At 41.8% G+C, this 24814-nt stretch overlaps 1 protein-coding gene across 1 annotated transcript in view; it reads left to right on the plus strand.

Moving 5' to 3' along the window:
- The first annotated feature begins 15924 nt into the window (after positions 1–15924).
- Positions 15925–24814, plus strand: part of SLC9A2 (solute carrier family 9 member A2) — a 99307-nt gene continuing 90417 nt past the window's right edge. The window contains exon 1 of the mRNA XM_004617920.3: positions 15925–16447. Within this exon, the coding sequence (XP_004617977.3) occupies positions 16150–16447 (298 nt within the window). The 5' untranslated portion in view covers positions 15925–16149. The remainder of the gene's footprint in view (positions 16448–24814) is intronic.

The raw sequence follows: 24814 nt of genomic DNA on the forward strand, positions 1-24814 counted from the left end.
ACTTGTAATTTAAGTCTTTTGGATTTATGAAGAAAAAAATCATTCTACCTCCAAACTGCATAGTGGAGTTATCATCCCAATAGTTCAGACAGTACCCCTAGGAAAAGGCATGGAGTCTAGTATAAACATATATTCTTGTGATTCCCTGGAATTTGTGAAGAATCCAACAGTTATTGATCAATATCTATTTTCAATTAGGCATTGTATCCTATGATACCAGGAATGTTAGGGCTGGCAAGGACAGTGTAGGAAAAGTAGCGAGTAATTTTGTTGTGTTTTCTGTATCTACTTATCCTAGATACTAAACAATTCTGACATCCAATTTCACACCCAATGCTGACAGCAACTCTTTAAAAGGGCTTTCATTACTTCACTTTCATGAATGAAGAAAGAGATATTGGGGAAATGTGCCAATATTGTGAATAATCAAGAAAATTTACATAAGCATCACATACCTTCTTGATAAACACTGTGTTTCCTTTTCTTTTCTTTTCTTTTGTACATATCTATTACATTTTCCTCAAAGAATTTTAGGATTAAAAATAGGCATTCTCAGGACCAGGACCATAGTGCAGTGGGCAAGCACTGGTCTTGCACGCAGTTGATCTGGAATCAATCCCCAGTAAAACATAAGGTCCCCCAGACCACACAGGCAGTGAGCTCTGAGCACAGAGCCAGAAGTCAGTGTGACCGAACACTGAACACTGAACCCTGCTGGCTGTGGCCCAACACCCCACCCCAAATTCAATTGTACTTAAAAGGCTAAGGAATAAATGAAAACAAAGGCATATTAATTATTAGTATTTACTTTGCACTTATGTGAAAATATCAAGGAATTAAAACTGGGACTGAGGATAGGATTATAGAGGCCCTGAGTTCTCTTTCTAGCACTGCAAGTTATCTGACATGGTTTCTACATAAGTTGTGTCTTAAACATCAAGAAGTTGTGTCTTAAACACCCACCAGCAGCACCTACGTAAGCAATACTACCACATTGCTGGCGAAGCTCTGATCTGTCCAGTCCACACAGTCTGGCCCATACAGTAACAACTCTGGGTCCCCCAGGACTACTGAGAGCATATCCCAGTTTTTTCCCAGTTTTTTTTCTATTTTCTAAAGTGCTGGGTCCCAGCGAAATAGTACAGTGGTTAAAGTGCTTGCCTTGCAGGCAGCCAAGCCTGGCACCATATATGGTCCCTGAGTCTCCCTAGAAATGACCCCTGAGCACAGAGACAAGGGAAAGTTCCAAGCACAACTGGGTATAGTCCAGTCCATTGCTCCTCACGAAAAGAAGTGAGCACCGATAAACAATTTGGTCCAAAATTTGACAAGCTATTCCAGAAAAGGAAATATTAATACAAGAACTACTATTTTCTCACTAGAATTCTTAGGAAGTCTCTCGGCACATGAAATTTCAGATGCCAATGAATGTGCATATTTGAATATTTTTGTGTTTCAAGGCCATTCTACCTGATATAAGTGAATCTTTTGGGGTGTTTGTATTCTGTATCCAGATACTTTTACAAGAGGAAAGCATTTTTTCCTTATCACTGTCATTTCTAACACAGGAAATTATAATTAATAGCCTCAATAATAGTTACTTTTCCTAGGTTAGTTAATAATTTTTTTTCTTTTTTGGGTCATACCTGGCGATGCACAGAGGTTACTTCTGGCTCTGCACTCAGGAACCACTCCTGGCGGTGCTCAGGGGACCATATGGGATGCTGGGAATTGACTCTGGGTCAGCCACATGCAAGGCAAATGCCCTACCGCTGTGCTATCACTCCAGCCCCTAGTTAGTACTTTTTAAAAACTGCATCTGTATTCTAACTTAGAATAGTATTAGGTATATACAATGCATAGTATTAAGTATATAAAATGCATATCAAGATACAATTAAAATTCTTTTAGAAAGTAAAGTTTTTCTGATTTTTTGTTTGTTTGTTTGTTTGTTTTTGGGTCACATCCTGTGGTGCTCAGAGCTTATTCCTGGCTCTACCTTCAAGGATCACTTCTGATAGGGTTGGGTACCATGTGGGTTACCAGGAATCAAACCCTGGTCAAACGCATTCAAGGTAAGCATCTTACCTAATGTGCTATTTCTCCAGCCCCAAGATTCCTTGATATTTAAGACACAACTCATGTAGAAACCATGTCAGATAACTTTTTAAATAGCATATAAATTTACATATAAATTACCTCAACATCCTAAAATTAGAATGCATTGAATGTTCTCTTTATGAGAGCAGCATAAAGAGGAAGCATATACCCTTTTATATAAAATAAGTGTAACAGCAATGACAATGTAAATAGTATGCTAATCAAAGAGAAGTGTGTACTCCCAGAAAAGAAACAAAGAAAGAAAAGAGAATTCTACATTTTTGCTCTGCTGGAAAATGTCTACCTTTTCCCCAGCTCCCAGATGTTGAAGGCAGCAATGGCATTGGCCTTTTTCCTTATGCGGAAACCTGGAGGGAGAAGCAGAAAGCATGCAGAAAAGTCCACAGTCCAAGCTCATTCTTGTATGTTTTGCAAACTCCTTGATTAGGGGCTAGAACCATAATACTGTGAGAGGGCACTTATCTTGTATGTGGCCAACTCAGGTTCAAGACCTGGCACCCCATACAATCCCCAGAGCCCTACTGGGACAAAAATGACCCCTGAGCTCAGAGTCAGGATTAAGTCCTCAGCACAACTGGGTGAGAGCCCTCCCCCTTACATGTCCTTCGACACCAAAAAAAAAAAAAAAAAACATTCTCTAGATGATGATGGCCTGAGTGAGGCTTCCAGTTGAACACATAAATCTTTTAGAATAAAAGGTTCAAATAACCTCTAGGACTTACATTTTCCCATTGCCCTGGCCTAATCGCTTTGAAGTTATGACAGATTCTGTTTATCAATTAAGTACTTCTGTAAGAAATCAACATCTAAGTTAGTTAAAATTATTAGAAATTAACTCAATATCTTCTCTTCTAAAGAACGTCCTCTTTTACATGTTGCTTGCTTATACAGAGGTCAGGCTCCCAAATTCAGGAGCTGATCATGCAAAACAATTTGACGGGAGTGATCTTGAGCGCAGAGCCAGTAGTAAACCCCAAGTACCGCTGGGTGTGCCCAAAAAGATGGTCATTAACAAATTAATTCATATTAAACCTTCTGTGGTGTATGTGTGTGTGAGTGTGTGTGTGTATGTGTGTGTGTGTTTGGGAGGTAGTAAACCCAGCAGTGTGTGTGCACTCAGATTTCTGCTTTCAGAAATCACTCAAGCAGTGTTTAGGGGACCACATGTACATCTTGGGATCAAACCCATTTGACTTCATGAAAGGCAAGTGTCCTAATCTCTGTACACATGATCAGCCTTTCAGATTTGGTCTTTTAACTCTCTAATTCCCTTATCTGTTTTTAAAATTTGGTTTTGGGCCTCTCTCTACAATGCTCAGGTGTTACTCCTGGTTCTGCACTCAGGAATTAACCTGCTGTAATTCCCTTTCCTTTCTATCTTTTTAGTTTGCTCCTTTCAATACATCAATCTCTGCCTCCATTGGCATCTGCAATCTATTGATCCAACTTGACTTATATGGCCTGGTCTAAGGCAACACTATACCTTTCAAAACACTCAATCCCTTTGCTCATTTCTGTCTGTCTTATGTCACCATAACATACTAAATAAATATATTCTTTGCCCCTTGTGTACCCTAACCTACAAAGAAGAATGTATGTACAGAAAACAACATGGCTTCATTTTATACTCAAGTTTGTAAACCTCAAATCAATAGTAAATGTGTTTAGAATTCATCATTTGTATTCCTAGTTATTTTCTTTTCCATCGTCTTGTACAAATAGTCCATGTTTCTTTTTAATCCTCACAACTGAAAAGCCTCTCTTCTCATTTAACTCTGGATGAAAATGGAAGCAATGAGGGTGGATCCAGCACTCACAGCTTTGTAAGCTGTACCCTTACTCTCTGGGTGCTGGCTTAGCTGGTCGGCTAAAAACTGTCCTTGTTCTTAGCCAAGCCATCAATCTTTCCATCCACATACTAAATACTTTTCCTCTTGCCTTAGCAGAACAATGCTTAGTGCTTTCTTTTTCCCTTGACTAAGTCATTCATTTCCCATTTCCCCTTCCCAATGAATCTGTCATCAACATTTCCCCAGCTTTCCCATTTTTTTTTATTCTTTGACCTATGTGTCCCTGTGACTACTATTTTATATCTTTTTTTTTCTAGATACAGTAAAATAACTAGAAATAGATATTGGTGCTTTTCTCTTTTACTTCTCTCTCTTAAATTTACTCTCTTCAGAAATTTTACATACACTTCTCAAAAACAGTGTTTTAGAGAAATCTTCATGTTTCTAAAATATAGCCCTCACTGGTGGTGGGGGGGGATTGGTGTTGAAATAGTATGTGCAGGCACACAAAAGATTTTTGGAACTAAACAGCTCACTGCAGAGATGCCTCCAGACTTTGTGCCAGGCCAATTTCACCTGGGTGCCTCAGAGAGGAGCAGGCATCCCTCCACCTGCTCCTGGGAATCCCAGCGGCTGCCAACTTCCAGAACCCAATGAGAATCCCAGGTATGCGGGATCAGTGATGGCAAACTCCTGGTCTCAAGGGATAGGGGATGGGTCCTTCTCATCTTCCTGCCCCTCCTGGAGGTTACGCCCACAAACTGCCTCTGGTTGCTACTTAGGCTCCTAAATGGCCACGATCCACAGACACACAAAAGAATCTCGGTGGTCATGGTGTCTCCCCTGCCAGCTGGAATAGAGAAGGAATCACTAATAAAATGATGGTTGGACAAATCAGTTGGGATGGGAGATGTGTGCTGAAAGTAGATAAAGTACCAAACATGATAACCTTTCAGTATCTGCATTGAAAACCATAATGCCCAAAAGTAGAGAGGGAATATGGGGAATATTGTCTGCCATGGAGGCAGTGGGAGGGTGGGAAAGCTGGGGGTATACAGGGGATATTGGTGGTGGGGAATGTGCACTGGTGGAGGGATGGGTGTTTGATTATTGTGTGATTGTAATTCAGACATGAAAGCTTGTAACTATATCTCATGGTTAATCAATCACTGTATCACTATATCATTGTCATTCCATTGCTCATCAACTTGCTCGAGTGGGCACCAGAAACGTGTCCATTGTGAGACTTATTATTACTGTTTTTGGCATATCAAATACACCATGGGTAGCTTGCCAGGCTCTGCCGTGCGGGTGGGATACTCTCGGTAGCTTTCCAGGCTCTCTGAGAGGGACAGAGGAATCGAACCCGGGCTGGCTGTGTGCAAGGTAAACGCCCTACTTGCTGTGCTATCACTCCAGCACATGGCGAATCAATACAATTTTTAAAAAAATTCTCGAGACCAACCAAACAGCTCAGTGCAGAGATTTCTCCAGATTCCAATTTTCTAAAATTTTAGAATTCCAGGAGCGTATGGCCGCTCTTGCAGCAATAAGACATCTTATGCTATTCATAACATACAATACAAAATAAATTATCTAGCATATACCTTTTAAGCAGGTTTGAATGGTGGTGGGAAAATGATGGTGGTGGGAAGGTGTAATGGTGGTGGGACTGGTGTCAAAATATTGAATGTAATCAATTATTGTGAACAACATTATGAAAACAAAACAAAAAAATAGTACATGTCTAAAGCTCAACCAGCAATAACTTTCTAAATCACAGTATTTTAATTAAATAAAAATGACTAAAAATAAAATAAATGAATGCATCTTTTTAGATAAAATAAGATAAAATAAAATATAGGCCCTATTTTCAGGCCCATCTTACTTTGCTCATCAGTGGCATTTGGAAGTTATTCATTGAATTCTAGAACATAGCATTATCTGAATTTTCTCAACTCATGCTCAATAATTTTTTATGAAATGATTCTTTTTTTTTGGTTTTTGGGTCACACCTGGCGATGCACAGGGGCTACTCCTGGCTCTGCACTCAGGAATTACTCCTGGCGGTGCTCAGGGGACCATATGGGATTCTAGGATTTGAACCTGGGTTGGCCGCGTGCAAGGCAAACGCCCTACCCGCTATGCCATCACTCCAGCCCCTGAAATGGTTCATTAATAGCTTTCTAAGCTTTAGTTAATAGATCCCTTGATCAGTCCTTGGACCTCTTCTTTCCTCCTTCAGTATTCCCGCTATATATAAGTATCTTGGCACTTCCTGTGGAAGAAATGTTGGCTAACAACTGTTAAAGACTTGTGCTTGTTTAAGACTTTGTTCAACTCTACAAGAAGTAAACATACAATTCCATTAGAAAATGGGGCAATGAAATGAACAGAAACTTTCTCAAAGAAGAAATCCAAATGGCCAAAAGGTACATGAAAAAATGCTCTTCATAGCTAACTATCAGAAGATGCAGATAAAAATAACAATGAGATATCATCTTACAATACAGAGATTGGCACACATCCAAAAGAATAAAAGCAACCTGTGTTGGTGTGGATGTGGGGAAAAGGGGACTCTCCTTCACTACTGGTGGGAATGCTGACTGGTTCAGCCCTTTAGGAAAACAATAAGGATGTTTCTCAAAATATTAGAAATTGAGCTCCCACTTGATCCAGCAATACCACTTCTGGGAAAATATCTCAGAGATGCAAAAAAGTACAGTAGAAATTATATCTGCACTTGTATATTTATTGCAGCATTGTTTACAATAGCCAGAATCTGGAAAAAACCTGAGTGCGCAAGAAACAGATGACTGGTTAAAGAAACTTTGGTATATCTACATAATAGAATACTATGCAGCTGTTAGAAAAGATGAAGTCATGAAATTTGCATATAAATGGATGGACATGGAGAGTATCATGCTAAGTGAAATGAGTCAGAAAGAGAGAGACAGATAGAAAGACTGCACTTATTTGTGGAAAATAAAGTAACATAATATGAGACTAACACCCAAGGATAGTAGAGATAAGGACCAGGAGTATTGCTCCATGGCTTGAAAGTTTGCCTCACATGCTGGGGGAAAAGACAGCTGAGATAGAGCAGAGACCACCAAGTAATGGATGCTTGGAGGACCTGCTTGGGATGGAAGATGTGTGCTGAATGTAGACTATAGATCAAACATGATGGCCCCTTAGTACCTGTATTGCAAACCATAACACCTAAAAGGAGAGAGAGTAAAGGGGAAAGTAGCCTGCCATAGAGGCCATGAGGGGGGTGGGATAAGGCTGGTGGGAGGGACACTGGGAACACTGGTGGTAGAGAATGGGCACTGGTGAAGGGATGGGCACTTGATCATTGTATGACTGAAACATAATCACCAAAGTTTGTAAGTCTGTAACTGTACCTCACAGTGATTCATTAAAAAAATATTTTTTTAAAAAAAAAGACTGTTCAGAACTTAGTGGAAAATTTTTGCTTGAGGGAAAAATTGTCCAGTCAGACACTATATTTTTAAGGTCTCCTCTCAAACTATAACCACTAATTGTATTTCTTGAAAATGGATGCATTAAAAATAATCTGTACAACTTAAAAATGTGCAGGGATATCAGTCTTTTGCCTCCACAGTAGTGGAATGACAAAGTTGATCCACAAACCTCAATTAGCTTGAGTTCCTTAACGATTTATAGTAACACATGCCTAGGGGGTAGATGGTCTACCAGGCACGTGTTACCAGACCAGGGAGGGAAAACTATTTACGCATAGCAAGCTGGTATGGGTTTAGGTTTGAGTTTCAGCTCTGGCACTTGATGCCTGTGTTTTCTGTAGCAGCAGCTAATATTACCTTAATTAATGTACCTTTGGCTGATGTCTCACTGGACACTGGACAATTTTTCCCTCAAGCAAATTTATAAAGCCTTTCCAAGTTCTCTCACTAAAACCCAATCTGAATAATCATCTGACTTTGTCATTTCTATGTGGAGGTCAATCTGTACCTGAAGCTTACAATTGCAAAGTCTATCAGAATAAACATCTCAATAATAAAATTAGCTCCTTAGCAACCATTCCCTTCTATTTAAAAAACAAACAAACAAACAAACAAACAAAACAGAAAAACACAAGACCCTCTTAAAGAACTCTATCCTGCTAATGAAACTGAGAGAAAAATGCTCAGCTTAGATTCTTCCTTTCTTTTCTTCCTCCAAATCTGCTCTTTCAGGTAACAATGTTATCTCTGATATTCAGAATTCAATTATCGAGGGAATCCAAGCACTTCTTAGCATCTTTATAACTCCACATTGTTTAAACCATTGTTAAATCTCTTGTCCAAATTAATGTTAAATCTTCCAGGAGGTAGAGAGATAGTGCATCCTAGCATCTGAGGCACTTGCCTTGCGCATGTCCTACCAGGATTTAATCCCCCACACTACATATGGTTCTCCAGTACCAGCAGGGGTGATCCCTGAGTGCAGAGGCAGGTGTATGGCCTGAATACTACTGGATCTGGCCCCAAAACAAACAAAACAAAACAGAACAATAAAGCTTCCTAACTTGGATCTTTGCTTTTGTCTTTGCTCCACTAAAGTTCACTCCAAGGCAAACACAAGGAGAATGCTACAAAAATAAGTCAGTATGCCTCATTTTTGTTTCTGCTCAAATCTTTGGATGACTTTTCCATATTGGAGCTTGTGCCCTGGTTACAGCTTCTGGTGCTTGACATGCTGCAGTGCTATTTGCTCAATTGTTCCCAGATTCCTGCTTTTTAATTTTTATTTTTTTAATTATTTATTTATTTATTTATTTATTTTTTTATTGAATCACCATGTGGAAAGTTACACAGTTCTCAGGCTTATGTCTCAGTTATACAATATTCAGACACCCATCCCTTCACCAGTGCCCATATTCCACCACCAAAAACCCCAGTATACCTCCCGCCCCCGCCCCTCCACCCCCAACTGCGTAACTGGGGAATTTCACTTCATTTTCTCTTTACCTTGATTACATTCCATATTTCGACACAAAACTCACTATTATTGTTGGAGTTTCCCCCTAGGAAAGACAGCCCTACTACCAAGGAAGCATTTGATAATTAGTTTTCCATTGCTTAGAATGAAGAGATATGTAGTCGCACTGCTCCAAGTACATAACTCTTTTTTTTTCTTTTCCTTTTTTTTCCTCATCCCCCTTCCCGAGCCTCATAGTATGGTGGACGTCACGCCATGTTTCTCCCTGAAAATGGGAAACAACCGGGAAAGAGGGATATTTCCTCTTCTCGGCCGGCGTGGGGCTATGGCTTAGTTCACAGTCTAGAGAAATGGTGCTACTTTGATTACCTTCAATATTTCAACAAAAAACTCACTGTTATTGTTTGGAGTTTCCCCCCAAAGTCAGACCTGCTAAAAAGGAACTGTTTCACATTGCTGACAATTAAGAGATGTTAAGTTGGATTTCTGTATAAAGTCCAGGGAAAATTCTGCCAGAAATTGCATAGCCCAGCTCACAGTCCCAGTGCATTGCTGTAAGAAGCCGCTCTGGATGCCAAAATGGGTTAGAAGACCTCTGGCATCATAGTCTTTAGGAGCAGAGGGTCCGTTTTGCACTCAGCAGCTCCGGATTTATCTGGCCTGTTTTTTAATTTTTTAATTAAATTTATATTTACTTTTCTTGTGACCTCTATTAGTTCTGAGACATTTTCATAGCTACATTCACAGTTTAAAAGAGTGGGAAGAAATTTGTTTTCTAGTTTCAGTTCCATCACAACAAAGCAGAATAAGTCACTTTTCTTATATAGAAATATAACTCATCAAATAACCATGTTTTATGATAGGCAAAACTTAGGTGCTGAAAACTCCGAATCAATGTTGTCATAATACATTGTTATAAATATAATTTCATCACCTCCACTATCACCACCACCACCATCACATCATTCTTCCATCACTATATTACTGTCATCTGATATCACAATATCACTGTTGCTCATTGATTTGCTCGAGCGGGCACCAGTAACATCTGCATTGTGAGACTTGTTACTGTTTTTGGCATATTGAATATGCCACGGGTAGCTTGCCAGGTCTCTGCTGTGCACTTGAGATACTCTCAGTAGCTTGCCGGGCTCTCTAAGAGGGACAGAGGAATCGAACCCTGGTTGGCTGCATGCAAGGCAAACACCCTGCATGCTGTGTTATGAATCCAGCACGGAATAGCTTCTAGAGTCAAATGAACTATATTCAAATCTTGACTGGCTGTGTGTGACCTTGGGCAGGTTAAATAAATTTTCTGTCTTTAGCTTTCTCATTTGAGATTTCAGTTGTGCAAATAATGCTTGTATGTTTAAAGCACAACTTAATGAGGTGGATGTTGTGTGAGGTGACAAGTCCAGAGTTTGAAAAGAGCCTTTCTCATAGCATATACACAGTAAGTGTTAACTGATACTACTAACCCAGCTTTTCTTTCATACTACATAGTTCTTCAGGTGAAAATTCATAGTGCCTATCTTTGTATTTCCTGCAGAACTTCACACTTAGCACATAGCAGATTCTGAAATAAATAAATATTAAATATTTGATGTATTAATCAATAATAAATGAATATATAATGGAAAGAACATAGGCCAGAGTAGGGAGCACAATACAAAGTACATACAATTTCAAACCAATACCTTTTTAAGTTGCTTTAAAGTTCTCTGATCAATAATAAGAAGAGCATGAATTTAAGGCTTGTAGGAAGTGTGGAAATAAATATGCTAGAAATGCATACCATAAAAATAGATACTAGAAATGTATGTATGTATGTGTGTGTGTGGTGTGTGTCTGTGAGTGTGTGATGTTGCTCTTCCACATTGCTAAGAAACTACAGAAATCATCCCTATAAACTCTTTCAGGACCGAGTTCACACTAGAAGCAACTAACAATATATTTTAGAGTGAACTCTTAATAAATAATATCTATATCAACATCTTTTGGGGAGCTAAGAGATAGTGAAAGGGTAAAGTGCTTGCCTTGCATGGCACCACATATGGTCTCCAAGCACCACCAGAAATAGTCTCTGAGCATAGAACCAGAAGTAAGCCCTGAGCACGGCAGGGTGTGTCCCCACCCCCAGAAAGCATGCATATAAGAGTGACCTTTGGGCAGATAAAATTCAAAAAGCTTTAAGGGATTACTTAGGATGGAAAGTAAATAAAGAGTGAAATAAAGATTGGAATTGTACACTATATACCACAGATGAGTGAGATTGTTCAGTATTTATTATTCTTCTTCTGATTTATTTCACTTAACATGAAACTCTCTTATTTCATCCACATTGCAACAAACTATAATTTCATCTTTTCTTACAATTGTATAGTATCTCATTATCTACATATTCTTCATAACTTCTATATCCACTCATCTGTAACTGAATATAACATTGTAACATTTGTGTCATTTTTATATCCTGGCAATTATACTGCAATGATCTTAGGTGTGTGAATTTTGAATTTATGTTTTTTATGCTTGGGATAAATGCCATGAAATGCGGTCAGTGAAAAGTGGGATCATATGAAAACTCTATTCATTTATTTATTTGTTTTTGATAAATCTCTATCCTATTTCCATAGAGGCTGAAACGGTTGTCATCCCTATCAATATGAAAGGTAACATTTTTCGGTGCATTCCCACTAACATTGGTTGTTTTCAGTTTTTTTGATATGTACCATTCTTACTGGTGTGAGATGTTATCTCATTGTCATTTGTGTTGGTAACAAGTGACAATAAACAATTTCTATATGGCATATTTACTGTTACTAGCTACAGGCATATGGAAAACATCAAATGCAGGGAGAAGTCTTTTTTTAATTCCCTCTATTTGTTTAAAGACAGAGCCCTCCCAGAGAAGCTCAAGGGCCATAATTGTCACTATGATTTTCACCAGCAATGAAAGTATCACTATTGTCACAAGAGAGGAGATAGTGGATGCCAGGAAATCTTCCTCACAGAGAGTTGTAACTTCCATCTATTTTCTATTGTTGTTATTTTGGGGTCATGCCCAGCAATACTTATGGATTATTCCTGATTGTGCACTCAGAAATTACTCCTGTTGGTCAGGGGACCTTATAGGATGCCAGGAATCTAACCAGGTCAGCTGTGTGCAAGGCAAGCACCCTACTTACTTTACTATAGCTTTGTCCCCAACCTTCCATCTATTTTTCTATAAACTCATACAACTTTTCTCTGCTAAGAGGCATATCCTTACCCTTTACTATAAAGATCGTATTTAACTCTGAATTCGAAGCCACCTGGAATCACTTTTTTCTTGGGTACTTCCAAGGTAAACCTGAGATAAGCGTATTAATAAGCTTCTACTTATTTTTCCTCATTAACCTGTCTTTTATTACAAGGACTCCAGCTGGAAACTCATAATGGTTGAGAGAAAATTATTTTTTCTTCCCTACAATCTTGTGAAGAATTCTCATTTATTGAGTGCCCAGAGATACCAGGAGACTTTGAGATCCTTTAAGTAGTTATTGAACTGTTGAATGAGAACATTTATATTTAACAATGTGAAACCATCTAAAAGTTCTCACAAATTGTTCTTTCGCTTTCAGACTTCACTGTATGTCAAAATTCAGACAGAATTTGCACAGTTCAAAGAATGTAACTTCACATTTCTAGGAAAAGAATGAGGCAGGGCACAGGATCAAACTCTGTCTACACAGAGGTGTTGGTTAAACCATACACTTACAAAGCCTTTTAATAAATATGTATAACATTTCTTATCACAAGTCCTTGTTTATCTTATGGAGGAAAACTATAACTGAAAAATTTTATGATTGAATGTCTATAGATGAAATCTTACTTTACTTGTGCTTAGAGATTCCAAAACTAAAAGTAAATCATTTTTAACCTGGAGTTTTTATACAATATCTTTTGAGAAAGCAAAACATTTCTATTTTTCTGCTGAAATGAATCAAAACCTTTGCCAAGAAGGAGAGAAAAAGCATTCAATTCTACATGTGCTGATAAATTATTCATACCAGTGCTTAATCATTTAGATGTTAACCTCAAAGAATAGAGTTCTAGATTTTTGTCTGAGGATTAAATTTTCCTCTTAAAAGATCTAGACTTTTAGAACTTGCAGCTGTATTCATATGAACATCATCAAGTCAGCACCACAATGAAGAAGAATAGTTCCCTTTTCTGTCAGCCTACAGGCTGCATCTGAAAAAAATAAAACAGGTCTTCTGGGGTTGTCACCTAACAGGTGACATAGAAATTTGATCCTAAACTATGAATCCAGAATGACTGGGAGGATTTTTATATAGGGCTATTTACATCCATTTTACAGCAGAGACAACCACAAGAAAGCTTGTCCACTCCTGGTCAGATCACATTCATGCATCCAAAATATACTTAGAGGTACTGAGAAGGTCCAACATACATCACAGTTGAGTGGAAAGCAGAAAGAGTGGTCAGAAAAGGTAAAGATAAAAGTCATATCTGGGAGGTCATCTAGGATGTGCTAAATAGTAATGAGTATTTACTTTAAAGTAGTTCTTTAAAGGATTCTTTTCAACTCTGTCATTTTATCAGTGTGAAGAGGGGAGGAGAGTGTATGTCATGTTCATGGGACCTTGGGAAGAGTTACTAGTTACAGAATCTTTGAATAAATGGCTCAAATTTATATCATCATGTGCTACTATAAACTCTCTTTTACTTGGTTTAGGGAAAATATAAAAGAGGTCTTTAAGTAAGTTTTAACTCTTTCATTCCACTTATAAGAGTAAATAAAAGCCCCTTCCCCCAAAAAACATGCATTATGGATAAATTTGGATTACAATCGCATAGATTTGTACAGTCAAGGCAATGCTAGTCTCTGTAGTTACTTTTTGTAGTAGACCTGAGAAATGAAGATGTGTCTTGGTGACAGTCATTTTAAAAAGTCTTATTGTGTCCTCACCATATTATGATTACACTGAACCTGCAGAACTGGCCTGATTTGCTTACTGTAAATAAAACTTTATTGTGCTATGACTTTTGTGGATACCCCCGAACTAGCCTGCACTATTATACTTAAGTGCACCTGAGAAAATAGACTGTTGTTTATAAGCAACAGGCAGATGGAGGGTGGAATGAAAACAGCATTTGTGTGGTCAGGCTTGAATTCTTTGCAGACCTAGATCTGCATGCAACCTTGAGTAAGCCTGCTTATTTTGAAATACTTCTGCGTCTATAATTCTCCACTTATAACTATGAGAGTGATTTCTATTTGGTGTTGGGTTTTTGTTGTTGGTTGGTTGGTTTGGGTCATTATTAACAAAAAGACAGCTAAGTGCTTTGAACTGGACTTACCATGTAAGGATACACAATTTTTGCTGTTATTGTGGCAGGAGGGTTCACGTGGGCTACTGCAGGTGGCGCTGACGATTGCGCTGGCACCAGATGAACCCAGGACCTTGCTTGCTTCTTCTTAGTCACATTCCCAGCCCTCAGCCACACACCTCTTTTCTGGAATTTATTAGATGGTGTTTTCCACGGATGTATTTAGAAGAATGTCAAACTTGTACCTCTAATGAAAATCTTCAGTAAATAGAGAAGGAAAGACAAAATTGTGAGCGACTCAGTAATTTTGGAAAATGAAGTGCACTTTTGAAACAGTAACATTTTGGAAACATTAACTGTATGCTCCCGTTTGATCCAGGACTTGTCCCGGCACCACATTCTCTCAAGGTCCCAAGGCCAATTCGGAGTTTCTTTGCACGTGGAAAGTTCCCCCACCGCTTCCGCTGAGGTTTCAAGGAGTTCTCTCTGTTATGACCTTAAAGTCTTTGAGTGTCCAAGTAGCTCCATGCTTAGACACATCACATATTAATATTAATATTAGGAGAAAAGGATCTGGTTTTCTTAAACATCAAAAGAAAACTCTTGAGTTCACTTGACGACAGCTATCTGCTTTGCACTTGGTTTCAGTTCCTGGTGATGAAGTTACAGGGTCCAGCGTGCTGGCAGCGGCAAAGAAAACGCAGCCCTGGGAGCTGGGGGCAGCGGTCTGCGCAGGCTGACCCAGACCGAGCTCTCCCGGTGCAGCGGGGAATCGCGCTTCCTCCCTTCCCTCGCCGCAACACGGCGCGGCCTGTAATCAGCGGCGCAGGCTGGAAGCGGCAAACCACTGGTTTTCCATGAAATGATTGTGTTTCTGTTGCTCCGGAACACCGACACCTCCAAGTCTGCAGACAGAGAAAAACGTTTCCATTTCACGTCCAGGCGGGGGGAAGGGCGGGGCGGGGCGGGGGTGGTGGGGGGGAGGCACGCCGACAGGAGAAGCGACAGTGTTACAATGAGCTGGAGGACAAGGGAGAGGTCCCGTGGGAGCGCGGAACATCGAGTTCTGCTCGGGGAGGCGCAGCATGCACAGAGGCTCCCTCGGAAGCCGTACGATAACTCCGGCTAAGGAAACAAGAAGAGGCATTCCTAGACTTTCGGGCCCCTGCAGGGACCCCTTGTTGTCTCCGCCACGCCCCGGGCAGTACTGGCAGTTCTCCCAAGCCTCTGGTTCTGCTTCTCCTGGCTGCCAGCCTTCAGAGAGTACCCCACCCGTTGTACACCCCAGAAGGGCGGCCCTCGAGCGCCTGCCAAGGATAAAGGCGCCACGGGGGGTAAGGGGGGTCGCCCCAGCCTCTTCCCTGGAGGTTCGTCAGACACAGCCTGGGGCACAGGGACCCTTCCCCACCTCGCGCGCCGCAAGGCAATCCCACCGAAAGGTGACATCCTCGTGAGCGCGCTGTGTGAAAGGGAAGGGACTACGCGGGGAACCCCCCATCCTTACTACCTGAGACCCCCCAGCAGCCCTCTGAACTCAGCAGGTGCGCTCCACGCCCTGGGTGGAGGGACAGGCCCCGCCCCACCACGCCCACCACGCCCCAACCGCGGCGCAGACCACGCCCCTCCCGCCCCAGCCCCGCCCCCCCGATGACCAGGCCCCGCCCCGGCCTCCCCGCGGGCCGCCCCGGGCAGGGCCTGCGGCGGGGCCAGAGCCGCGGACCGGGCATGGGCCGGCGGGCGGCGGTGCAGGGCGGCTGAGGGCGGCGCACCGCGCACGGGGCCCGCAGAGCGGCCACTCGCAGCCCGGACCCAGCTCGTGGCGGCGGACAGGCGGCGGCGCGGGGCCGAGCGGCGGGGGTCGCTGTCCGGGCGCGATGCGCTGAGCCAGCCGAGGGGGCACAGCGCCGGGCTTGTCGGCGGCGCGGGGGCCGGTCCCATGGAGCCGACCTGGCGGCCACCCTCGCCGACGCCGCCGCCGCCGCCGCCGCTGCTGCTGCTGCTGCCGCTGCTCCTGCAGGTGGCGGGGCCGGCGGGTTGCCTGGCCGAGACGCTGCTGGACGCGTCTCGCGCCGTGGGCAGCAGCTCCAGCCCTCCCAGCCCCGCCAGCGTGGTGGCCCCGGGGACGACCCCGTCCGAAGAGACCCGCTTGCCGGTGTTCACCCTGGACTACCCGCACGTGCAGATCCCCTTCGAGATCACGCTGTGGATCCTGCTGGCCTCGCTGGCCAAGATCGGTGAGTGCGCGGCCCCGCGCGGGAGCGCTGAGCCGCGGAGCCAGCCAGAGGGGCGTGGGCGGGCGGGCAGCGGTTGTCGTGACCCGGGTGGCCCGGAACCCGGCGGTTCGGGAGTGAAGGACCCGAGCGGGGTCGTGGTCTGATTGACCCGCGGACACACGAGTCTTGCTTGGGGGAGCGTCCCCAAGTCCCAAACCCCGCGGACTGGTGTCGCGGCTCCTTGCTCGCTGCCACCGGGCGCCCCTCTCCTGCTCCGGGACCCGCTTCTCCGGGAGGAGCGAGGTGAAGCGAAGTCTGCAGGGGTCTCCGCCTGCTAGAGGGCTGAAAAGGTTCACGTTCTGGTGCTCCCAGGGGCGCCCGCAAGCCCTGGCAGCGGCCAGACCCGCAGAGCAGCCCCGAGGGCCGGCTGGGCAGCACCTACCACCTGCGTGGAATTGGCTGGAGGGCACTAGCTCCGCCCTACCCGTCCTCCCTGGGGAGGCCGCTGTCACTCTTCCAGGAAGCAATTTCTTAGGAAACAAACCAGCGAGGTGGGATGCAAAAAAATAAGAAATGAATTGAAAAATACATCTCACCTGCTCTCCCAGCCACTTTTCTCTGTCCTTGGGAAGCCAAGAGCTCGCTCCTATCTTGTCGCCTGCGTTCTCAGCCACCTGCTTCTCAGCTTTCCTTAGGGTCACCTCATCTTCTGGTCCCACAGAGACCTTTTCATTGTAGTTGACACTCAATCTCCATGACATTGGGTGGCTGTCTTCTAGAGAAACGGGTTCGCTGGGAAGAATTTATGCGCTACTGGAAGTGCTTTGTGTTCCGACTTTCGATCCAGGAAAGATGGAGAGAGGGTGGCTGGCCCCTCTGCAGGAGCTAACGATGACATACACATGAGTGATGCTGCACACAAGAGGGGCTTCCAAGCGTTCCAGGGAGGGTGACTTGGAGACCACAGGGCCTGGCTTTGAGGACAGGGACCAGCACAGGCGCACAGCAGGTGTGAGGGTGGGGGCTGCCCTGGGGCCTGCAGCCGCCTCCTGACCTGCATGTTGGTTCTACAATATTCTATTAGCCGTGTTCCATGAGGGCAAGTGCTTCTTAATGACGTTGCTGTCCCTGATTGCCTGGCTCTGGCTTGGCTCTGCTAGGGGGGCTGTTTCAGCTCTGCCTGGGAACTGGAAGTAAGGAAAATGCACTTTCTGGCTGTCTTTGCAGAGGAGACCCTTGACACAAGTGGGTTGCCTGCAAAAATAAACCCAGATGCTATCTCTCCATACAATTTTCAAAACTGCCTTCCCTCCATCAGGACGGATCTTAAGTCTCCCATTGGCCAGAGGTAGGAGCAGACTCAGAGTTTATCCAGATCCTCCAAGTTGGGCACTGAATGCAGGTCGGGTTGGTCACGGTCTCCACCCCCACCGCTGTCCCCTGCCCCTGCTCTGGAGGGCTGCCTGTGCTCTGTTTCCATTGCTGCTCCTTTGTTGCCATTTCTAGTCCATTACCACACTTTCTTCTGTTCTTTACTCCTGATTATTTTAATCAGATTAATTGCACTAATAACAGCCGCTAGTAGGCACTTAAGTTCATTATCTCTAATTTTCACCACCACCAGCCCAGATACTTTTGATTATCCCCTTTGTTAGAGAAGGAAATGAGAAATGGGGAAATGAACTCGCTGGTGGCTGCCTGGCCAAAATTCCACCCAGGTCTGTTCGATGTCTCATCTTTCTGTCTATCCTGGAGGCTTCTTCTGTCCTGAGGACTAAGCGAGACTAGAGATCACATTCTCGGAACAGGGCTGGGGATCCAGGGAAATAACGCAGAGGGCTGGCATGCATGCTTGTATGATCCAGATTCGCACCACTATGTGGTCCCCAAAGCCTGAGCCCCACCAGGTGTGATATTCATGAGCTCCAACCCCATGAGGACTAGGTGGCATTGCTGTGTCTCATCTCTGAGCCATCCAGCCTGGTGCCCAAGTATTCCTGGGAGTGGCCCCTGCATTGCTTGGGATACCCCCACTGCCCCACCCCAACCCTCTCAATATTTTCAAAAGATTTTAAAAAAGAAAAAGCAAGAAGCAGTGACTGTAATTGGTGCGGGTGATACTGTCATTGGTGAGAGTAGCTGTGGCAATAGTTCACTTAGCTGCTTCTTGTGTACCATGTCTACTCTCAGGGTTACCTCTGGGCTACCTCAGAGTTTCTTTGCTTGCTTTAAGCTCCATCTTCCCAGGTGTCTCATTCTATGCCCCATCTTTGGAACCTGCCCCTTTTCTCTCATTCTCAGGGATGACCACACCCCTCCCATTTTGTGGTGCTTTGGTCCATGTCCATGTCAGAGTTTCAGGGCAGGTGGCTCTACCTGTGGCATTTTTGTGATCCAGATTAATCTATGTTTCTCCATCCCTGTTGATACCTGGGTCCATGGGCCTCCTGGGCTTCTGGATTTCCTCTTCCTTTTCCGCATCTAGGGTGATGCAGAGTCTAATGCACAGATGCTGTGCCTCTAGCCAGAGGAGAAGTCCACGTGAAGACTGCCCTGGCATTGAGGAATTGTTCTCAGAGAGGAGTGTCCTGCAGGAAGCAACTCTCTCCCTAGGGCCTTTTTCCACCTACAGGAGCTGGTGACACCATGAAACTGCCCCTTCTTTGCAATGGGACAGTTTGAGGGAGATGTTTCTTCTTTCATGGGACACTTTACAGCCCATCGGGGATCTGCCATTTCAATGTATTAACTTTTAAACTGAATATAAATATGATTTTAGAGTAAGTGTTTGAATTTGCTCCTACTTGGGTAGGATGATGCTAAGGGTTTGGAGACCAGGTAGGATGATGCTCAGGGTTTGGAGACAGCAGATAGAACCTGGGGTCTGGAACATACAAGCATGCATATGCCAGCCCCCTGCACTATCTCCCTGGATCCCCAGCACCTGCGAATTTGCACAGAGAGCATGATGTGACAGTAGTGACAGGAGTGCTCATTCATGAAAAATGCCATGGTTTCTACTTGGGGCACTTTTATTCTCTGTACCTAGTCCACCTGCATGGACCTGCCCCAGAAATTATGGAGGCAAATTGATAATGATTAAACAGGACAGCCTGTTAAATAAACTAACCTAGTAAACTTAGCACACCTTTGAAAAATTGTAGAAAATTTGACAAGAAGGACCAAGCAATTTGTTTTCCCTTTCCATTTATGTGGACCTCATTTTGTTGCCCTTTCATTGCTCAACCGTGAATATTTATGTTTTGAGTACCTTGATTTCCTAGAAATGAGTATTCGGCTTAGTACATCCGTACCACAAGGAGTCAGCTCTAGAATGAAGTTGGGAATTAATTATTTTCTAGTCCTGTAGACTTCTCCACACACGCTGCCTTTCCATTTCCTCTATCTTTAAACTCGGGATTAGGATGCAAAACTTTTTCACTTCTTTTCATCCTGTTATCCTGGCATTAAATCACTTATGTTATTATTTTAAGAGAAAGACAGAAAGTAGCCAGGTTCATGAAGACTTCTCTGGATACCATGCTGGTCTGAATTTGAAATAGGAAACCCCAAGAGTTTCTTTGGTTAAAATCTGCCTGAATTATTGGACCTTGATCTCTGAAAAAACAAACCTTTTTCCTTGATCTGCTTCTCTGTCATATTTGGTTGCCCTGAAGCACATGTTCACCCATTCTTGGGCAGTGGCCGAAGCTCACGATCTTCACCTCTTTTTTGAGACGTGTCTAGTTAGAACACCCTTCAAAAATCACATCTCAATGCTGCTATGTCTGTTCCTCATGAGACCCAATTTGCTCTGCTTCAGAACCCCCATCCCTTCTATTGAGCTAACTTTGTATAAGGAACGACTTCAACAACTTCCTCTTACTCTTGCTGAAGACTGTACCTTCTAGAATTTTACACTGCACTTTACTACAGGCATGTCTTTGTATGTTTTTTAAACAAGAACAGGTATTTTTTTTCTTCAAGAATATAATTCTTTGTGCCAAATTAACAATGACAGTACTATTTATCATTAATGAGATATTTTGTTTTGTTTTTCCAGAGAATTCTTTCGCATATATTGCAACCCTAAGAAGTGTACAAAGAACCCTTTCCATAAACATTTTTTCTTGTAGGATTGTAGAAACTACTCCCTAAAACCTAGTGAATTTGATGCTTTGTGTATAGTTTTTTTTAATTTTATTGAATCACTGTGAGATAGTTATAAGCTTTCATGTTTAGGTTAGAATCACACAATTATCAAACACCCATCCCTCCACCAGTGCACATTCTCCACCACCAATATCCCTGGTATACCCTCCCTTTCCCACCCTCCCCTTACCTCCATGGCAGACAATATTCCCCATACTCTCTCTCTACTTTGGGGCATTATGGCTTGCAACACAGACACTGAGAGGTCATCATGTTTGGTCCACTATCTACTTTTGGCACACATCTCCCATCCTGACTGATTCCTCCAGTCATCATTTTCTTAGTGATCCCTCTTCTATTTCATCTGCCTTCTCCCCTCCGCTCATGAAGCAGGCTTCCAACTATGGGGCAATCCTCCTATATAGGGGATTTTTAATAGTAGATTTTTACCAAACATTCAGTTGTTTTATAGTTCTTCTCAGCTTAGCTAGGTCTTCATGGATCAATTTAAATAATTTAAATTTTTCTGAAAATGGAATAGAAATTCACTTGAATTTTTTTTATTTATGAGGAGGGAATTATTTTATGATCTTTATTTTTATCTGTATTTATATTTTGTTTACTCCTTCCTAATATTAGTAGTTTGACTTTCAATACCTTGATCAAAATTCTCAGAAATTTATACACTTTTAAATAACCAAATTTTGTGAGGTATAGTAATTTCTAATTTATCATATTTTGTTCTTTTAAGTTTTCTTACCTAACTTTAATGGAGTATATTCTGATTTAATAAAAATTCTCAAATTGAAGTTTAGCTCTTTGGTTATTCAATTTATTTGTTTTCTAGTTTCTGATATATTAAGTCCCACCTCACAAGGGTAATTAATGCCTAGAAACTCATCAGGCTGGAGAGTAGTACAGGGTACTTGCCTTGCCTATGGCTGACCTAGGTTCAATCCCTGAGCATAACCAAGAATAGTCCCTAAGCACAGAGCCAGGACCAAGCCCTGAGCTTACACACACTTCAGAGTATGGCCCCCAAAGCGAAAGCAAAATCATTTATACCTGAAAACATAGCCAATATTTCTTTCAGTGGTTTCAATTTTAAATATACTTACAATTGTAACCTAAAAAATTGACTTGCCTTTGCGCTAAAATGACAGTAGTTTTATTAAAACTAATAAAATCATTTCAATTGCTTCAGTATTATAATTTTTTTACTGTAAGTCACTTCTCTTCATAAGTTCTTCGAACTGTAGATAAGGACTGTTTTCATTAAAGTAAAAGCCATGATACAATAATAACTAAGATTCTGTCACAAGAAACTCATATTTACAATACTCTTAAGTTTATAATTTTATCTTTATTGCAAATTATAATAATGATAATGAAAAGAATGGCAAAACCCAAAGGAATACTGGAAAATAGTGTGAATCAAATTACTTCTCAAATATCTTTGCTATTTGGTCAGGGGTGGGGAGTGGGGTGGAGTGTGGCCAGACTGGTGTTGCTCAGAGGTTACTCCTGGCTCTGTGCTTGGGGTAACTCCTGGCGGTTCTAAGGGACCAGTTGGTGCCAAGTATTGAACTGATGTTGGCTATATGCCAGTCAGGAACCTTTAGACCCTATACTGTCTTTCTGGCCTTAACATCATAATTTCTGTAAACTACCAAACCTTACCTATCCTGACAGGAGAGCACAGTCAATTTATGATAAATCTAAAAGGAAGATTGCTTGAGAAAACGGATCCACAGTGCTCTGTCACTAGCTTAGAGTCAATAACATCCAACATGGCTCTCATGAAATCCAAGGAATTTTGTGGGGGCTAAAATAAAATTATTGAATAAAACTCTTCTTAAAAATGAAGAGTTTCTCAGTATCTTAATATTCACTTTTAATTTTTAAAAATTTTAGCCAAATAATCTCTTAGAATTTTAGTATATAATAACAAATGGATATTTATGTTCATTTTAAACTTTGTTGATATTTTATTACATTTAAGTCAAGTAAACCTGATATTGATTTTATGGTTTAACATGTGGCATTTTAAAACAACATTTTCTATACATGCTTTAAAAATATCTATTTGATTGGGCACAGACTTTTATACAGGCCTATGTGCAAATATGTACAGATTAGATCACATATTTTTTTTGCTCTTGGGGCCACATTCGGCGATGCACAGGGGTTACTCCTGCCTGTACACTCAGAAATTACTCCTAGCAGTGCTCAGGGGACCATATGGGATGCTGGGAATCGAACCTGGATTGACCGTATGCAAGGCAAAGGCCCTACCCGCTATGCTATTGCTCCAGCCCCTAGATCACATTTTAATAATGATGCTTTGACAATTTTAGGAGGCTAATTTATCAATTGATGTGGTATATTAAAAAGAACCTCAATAACTGTTTATCAATTATTGTTTGTTATTTTACCAATTTTTACTTCTTTTATTTTTGTATTATGCTATTGGTGTTCATGTAATACCTTCTGAATTACTTTTTTTAATCATCTTATTTTAGCATCTCAATTTCAATTAATTTCCTGTGATTCAAAGTCTTTTTTCATGTATTTCTATTACTATCCAAATTAAAACTGAATTTTACACATGTAATATTTCTGTATTTATGTTTTGTATGTAATCTGTATTTGCCAGACATTTTTTTCCTATAGTATTACTCTAAAGTCATCTGCATTTGAGGTGTAAGTGCGATATATCTCATCACCAACACATATAGACCCAGAGAGATAGTACACAGGTTAAGGTGCTTGCTTCTGACCCTAGTATGATCCCCCCGATAGAGCTGGTGGATGGGGGTAGTCCAGATAAAATCAGACCAAATAAATAAATCACATATAGCTTAATTTTCAAGTATCTGTAAAAAGAAGTGTAATTGCACTTTTTGGTGAGTGATGATGTAGTTTAGAATTCATTTGTTTTCCTTTATCCTTTTCCTAAGTAATACTTAAATTTAAAAAAAGCTAACAGCCTGGGTCCAGGGGGATAACACAGGGCTAAGGCACTTGCCTTGTGTGAGACTTATCTGGGTTCAATCCCTGGTACTGGTGGTCCCCTGAGTACTGCCAGGAGTGATTCCTGAACCCAGAACCAGGAGTAAACCCTGAGAATTCACTTTGTCTTTATTATAATTTTAACCTGGTTTGTATGTAATAAGTATTTTTTTTAAAAAACTTAAACAATATTTAAGTAGATTTGTGGACATGCTTATTTTTCAAATCTGTTTTTTTTCCTGTTACTCCTTCTGTTTCCCTTTTCTACCAAATTCTTTTCTTTTGACTTAGGTATCTTTGGAAGATACTTGAGGTAGAGCCATTGAAAAATAAATTGACTTGGCTTTGATCTAAAATGTCTTTATTTTGTTTATTCTCCTGAATGACAAGAGAAATTAAGGCTTGGGGATGTTATCACTTAGTTGGTAGGTATTAATTCCTTTTAGCTTCTGTTGCTGAAGAGAATGAGATTGTTTCTCTGACTGTTTCTATTTGAAATTAGTCTGAATTTTCATTCAGATTTAAGATTTCTGACATTCTGCAAATTTTCTTTGGTATGGTTCAATATAACTTTACTTCATTTTTATTGCTTGGAACTACTTGTGCTTCTATGTTTATTACTTGCTGGTTTATATATTTTTTTTCTGTTTGTTTTCTTTGTTTTGGGGGATCCGAAACAGTGCCTAAGAGACCTGGAGGTTCCCTCCTGACTGTTCAGTGCTCAGCCTGAGAATGTGATGCTGTTGACCTCCCCAAGGGCCACACCTGGTGAGGTTGGGGGTGGGGCAGGGGGTGTACCATGTGGTATCTGGGGTGGAACCCAGCTGGACTATCTCACAGGTACCTCATTTCTATTTTCTTGGAGGTTATATCATGTCTACAGAAGCTCAGTTTTAACAGGGGATTACACTCAGTTGCTAAGCTGTGAAAGATGCTTAGGAAACGGTGCTTTGAGTATTCTTCCTGGGCACACCAGGCATTCAGTGGTTTGTGTCCAGAATTCCTTTCTAAGCTCAATATGCCTATGTGATTCAGGTGCTGTAAATACAGACCTGCCCTCTGTCGGAGATGGACCTGAAGATTTATGCTTTGCAGATGAATATTCCCTTTGCCCAAGGCCATAAAGAGTTGACTTGCTTCCCTCTATTTTTAATTTAGCTGTTGCCTTCACTCACTGTTGACTTATTTAGGACAAAGTAACTCTGAGACTCAGAACTCTATGCG

This window comes from Sorex araneus, chromosome X, assembly GCF_027595985.1.
Source record: "Sorex araneus isolate mSorAra2 chromosome X, mSorAra2.pri, whole genome shotgun sequence".
Lineage (NCBI taxonomy): Eukaryota > Metazoa > Chordata > Mammalia > Eulipotyphla > Soricidae > Sorex > Sorex araneus.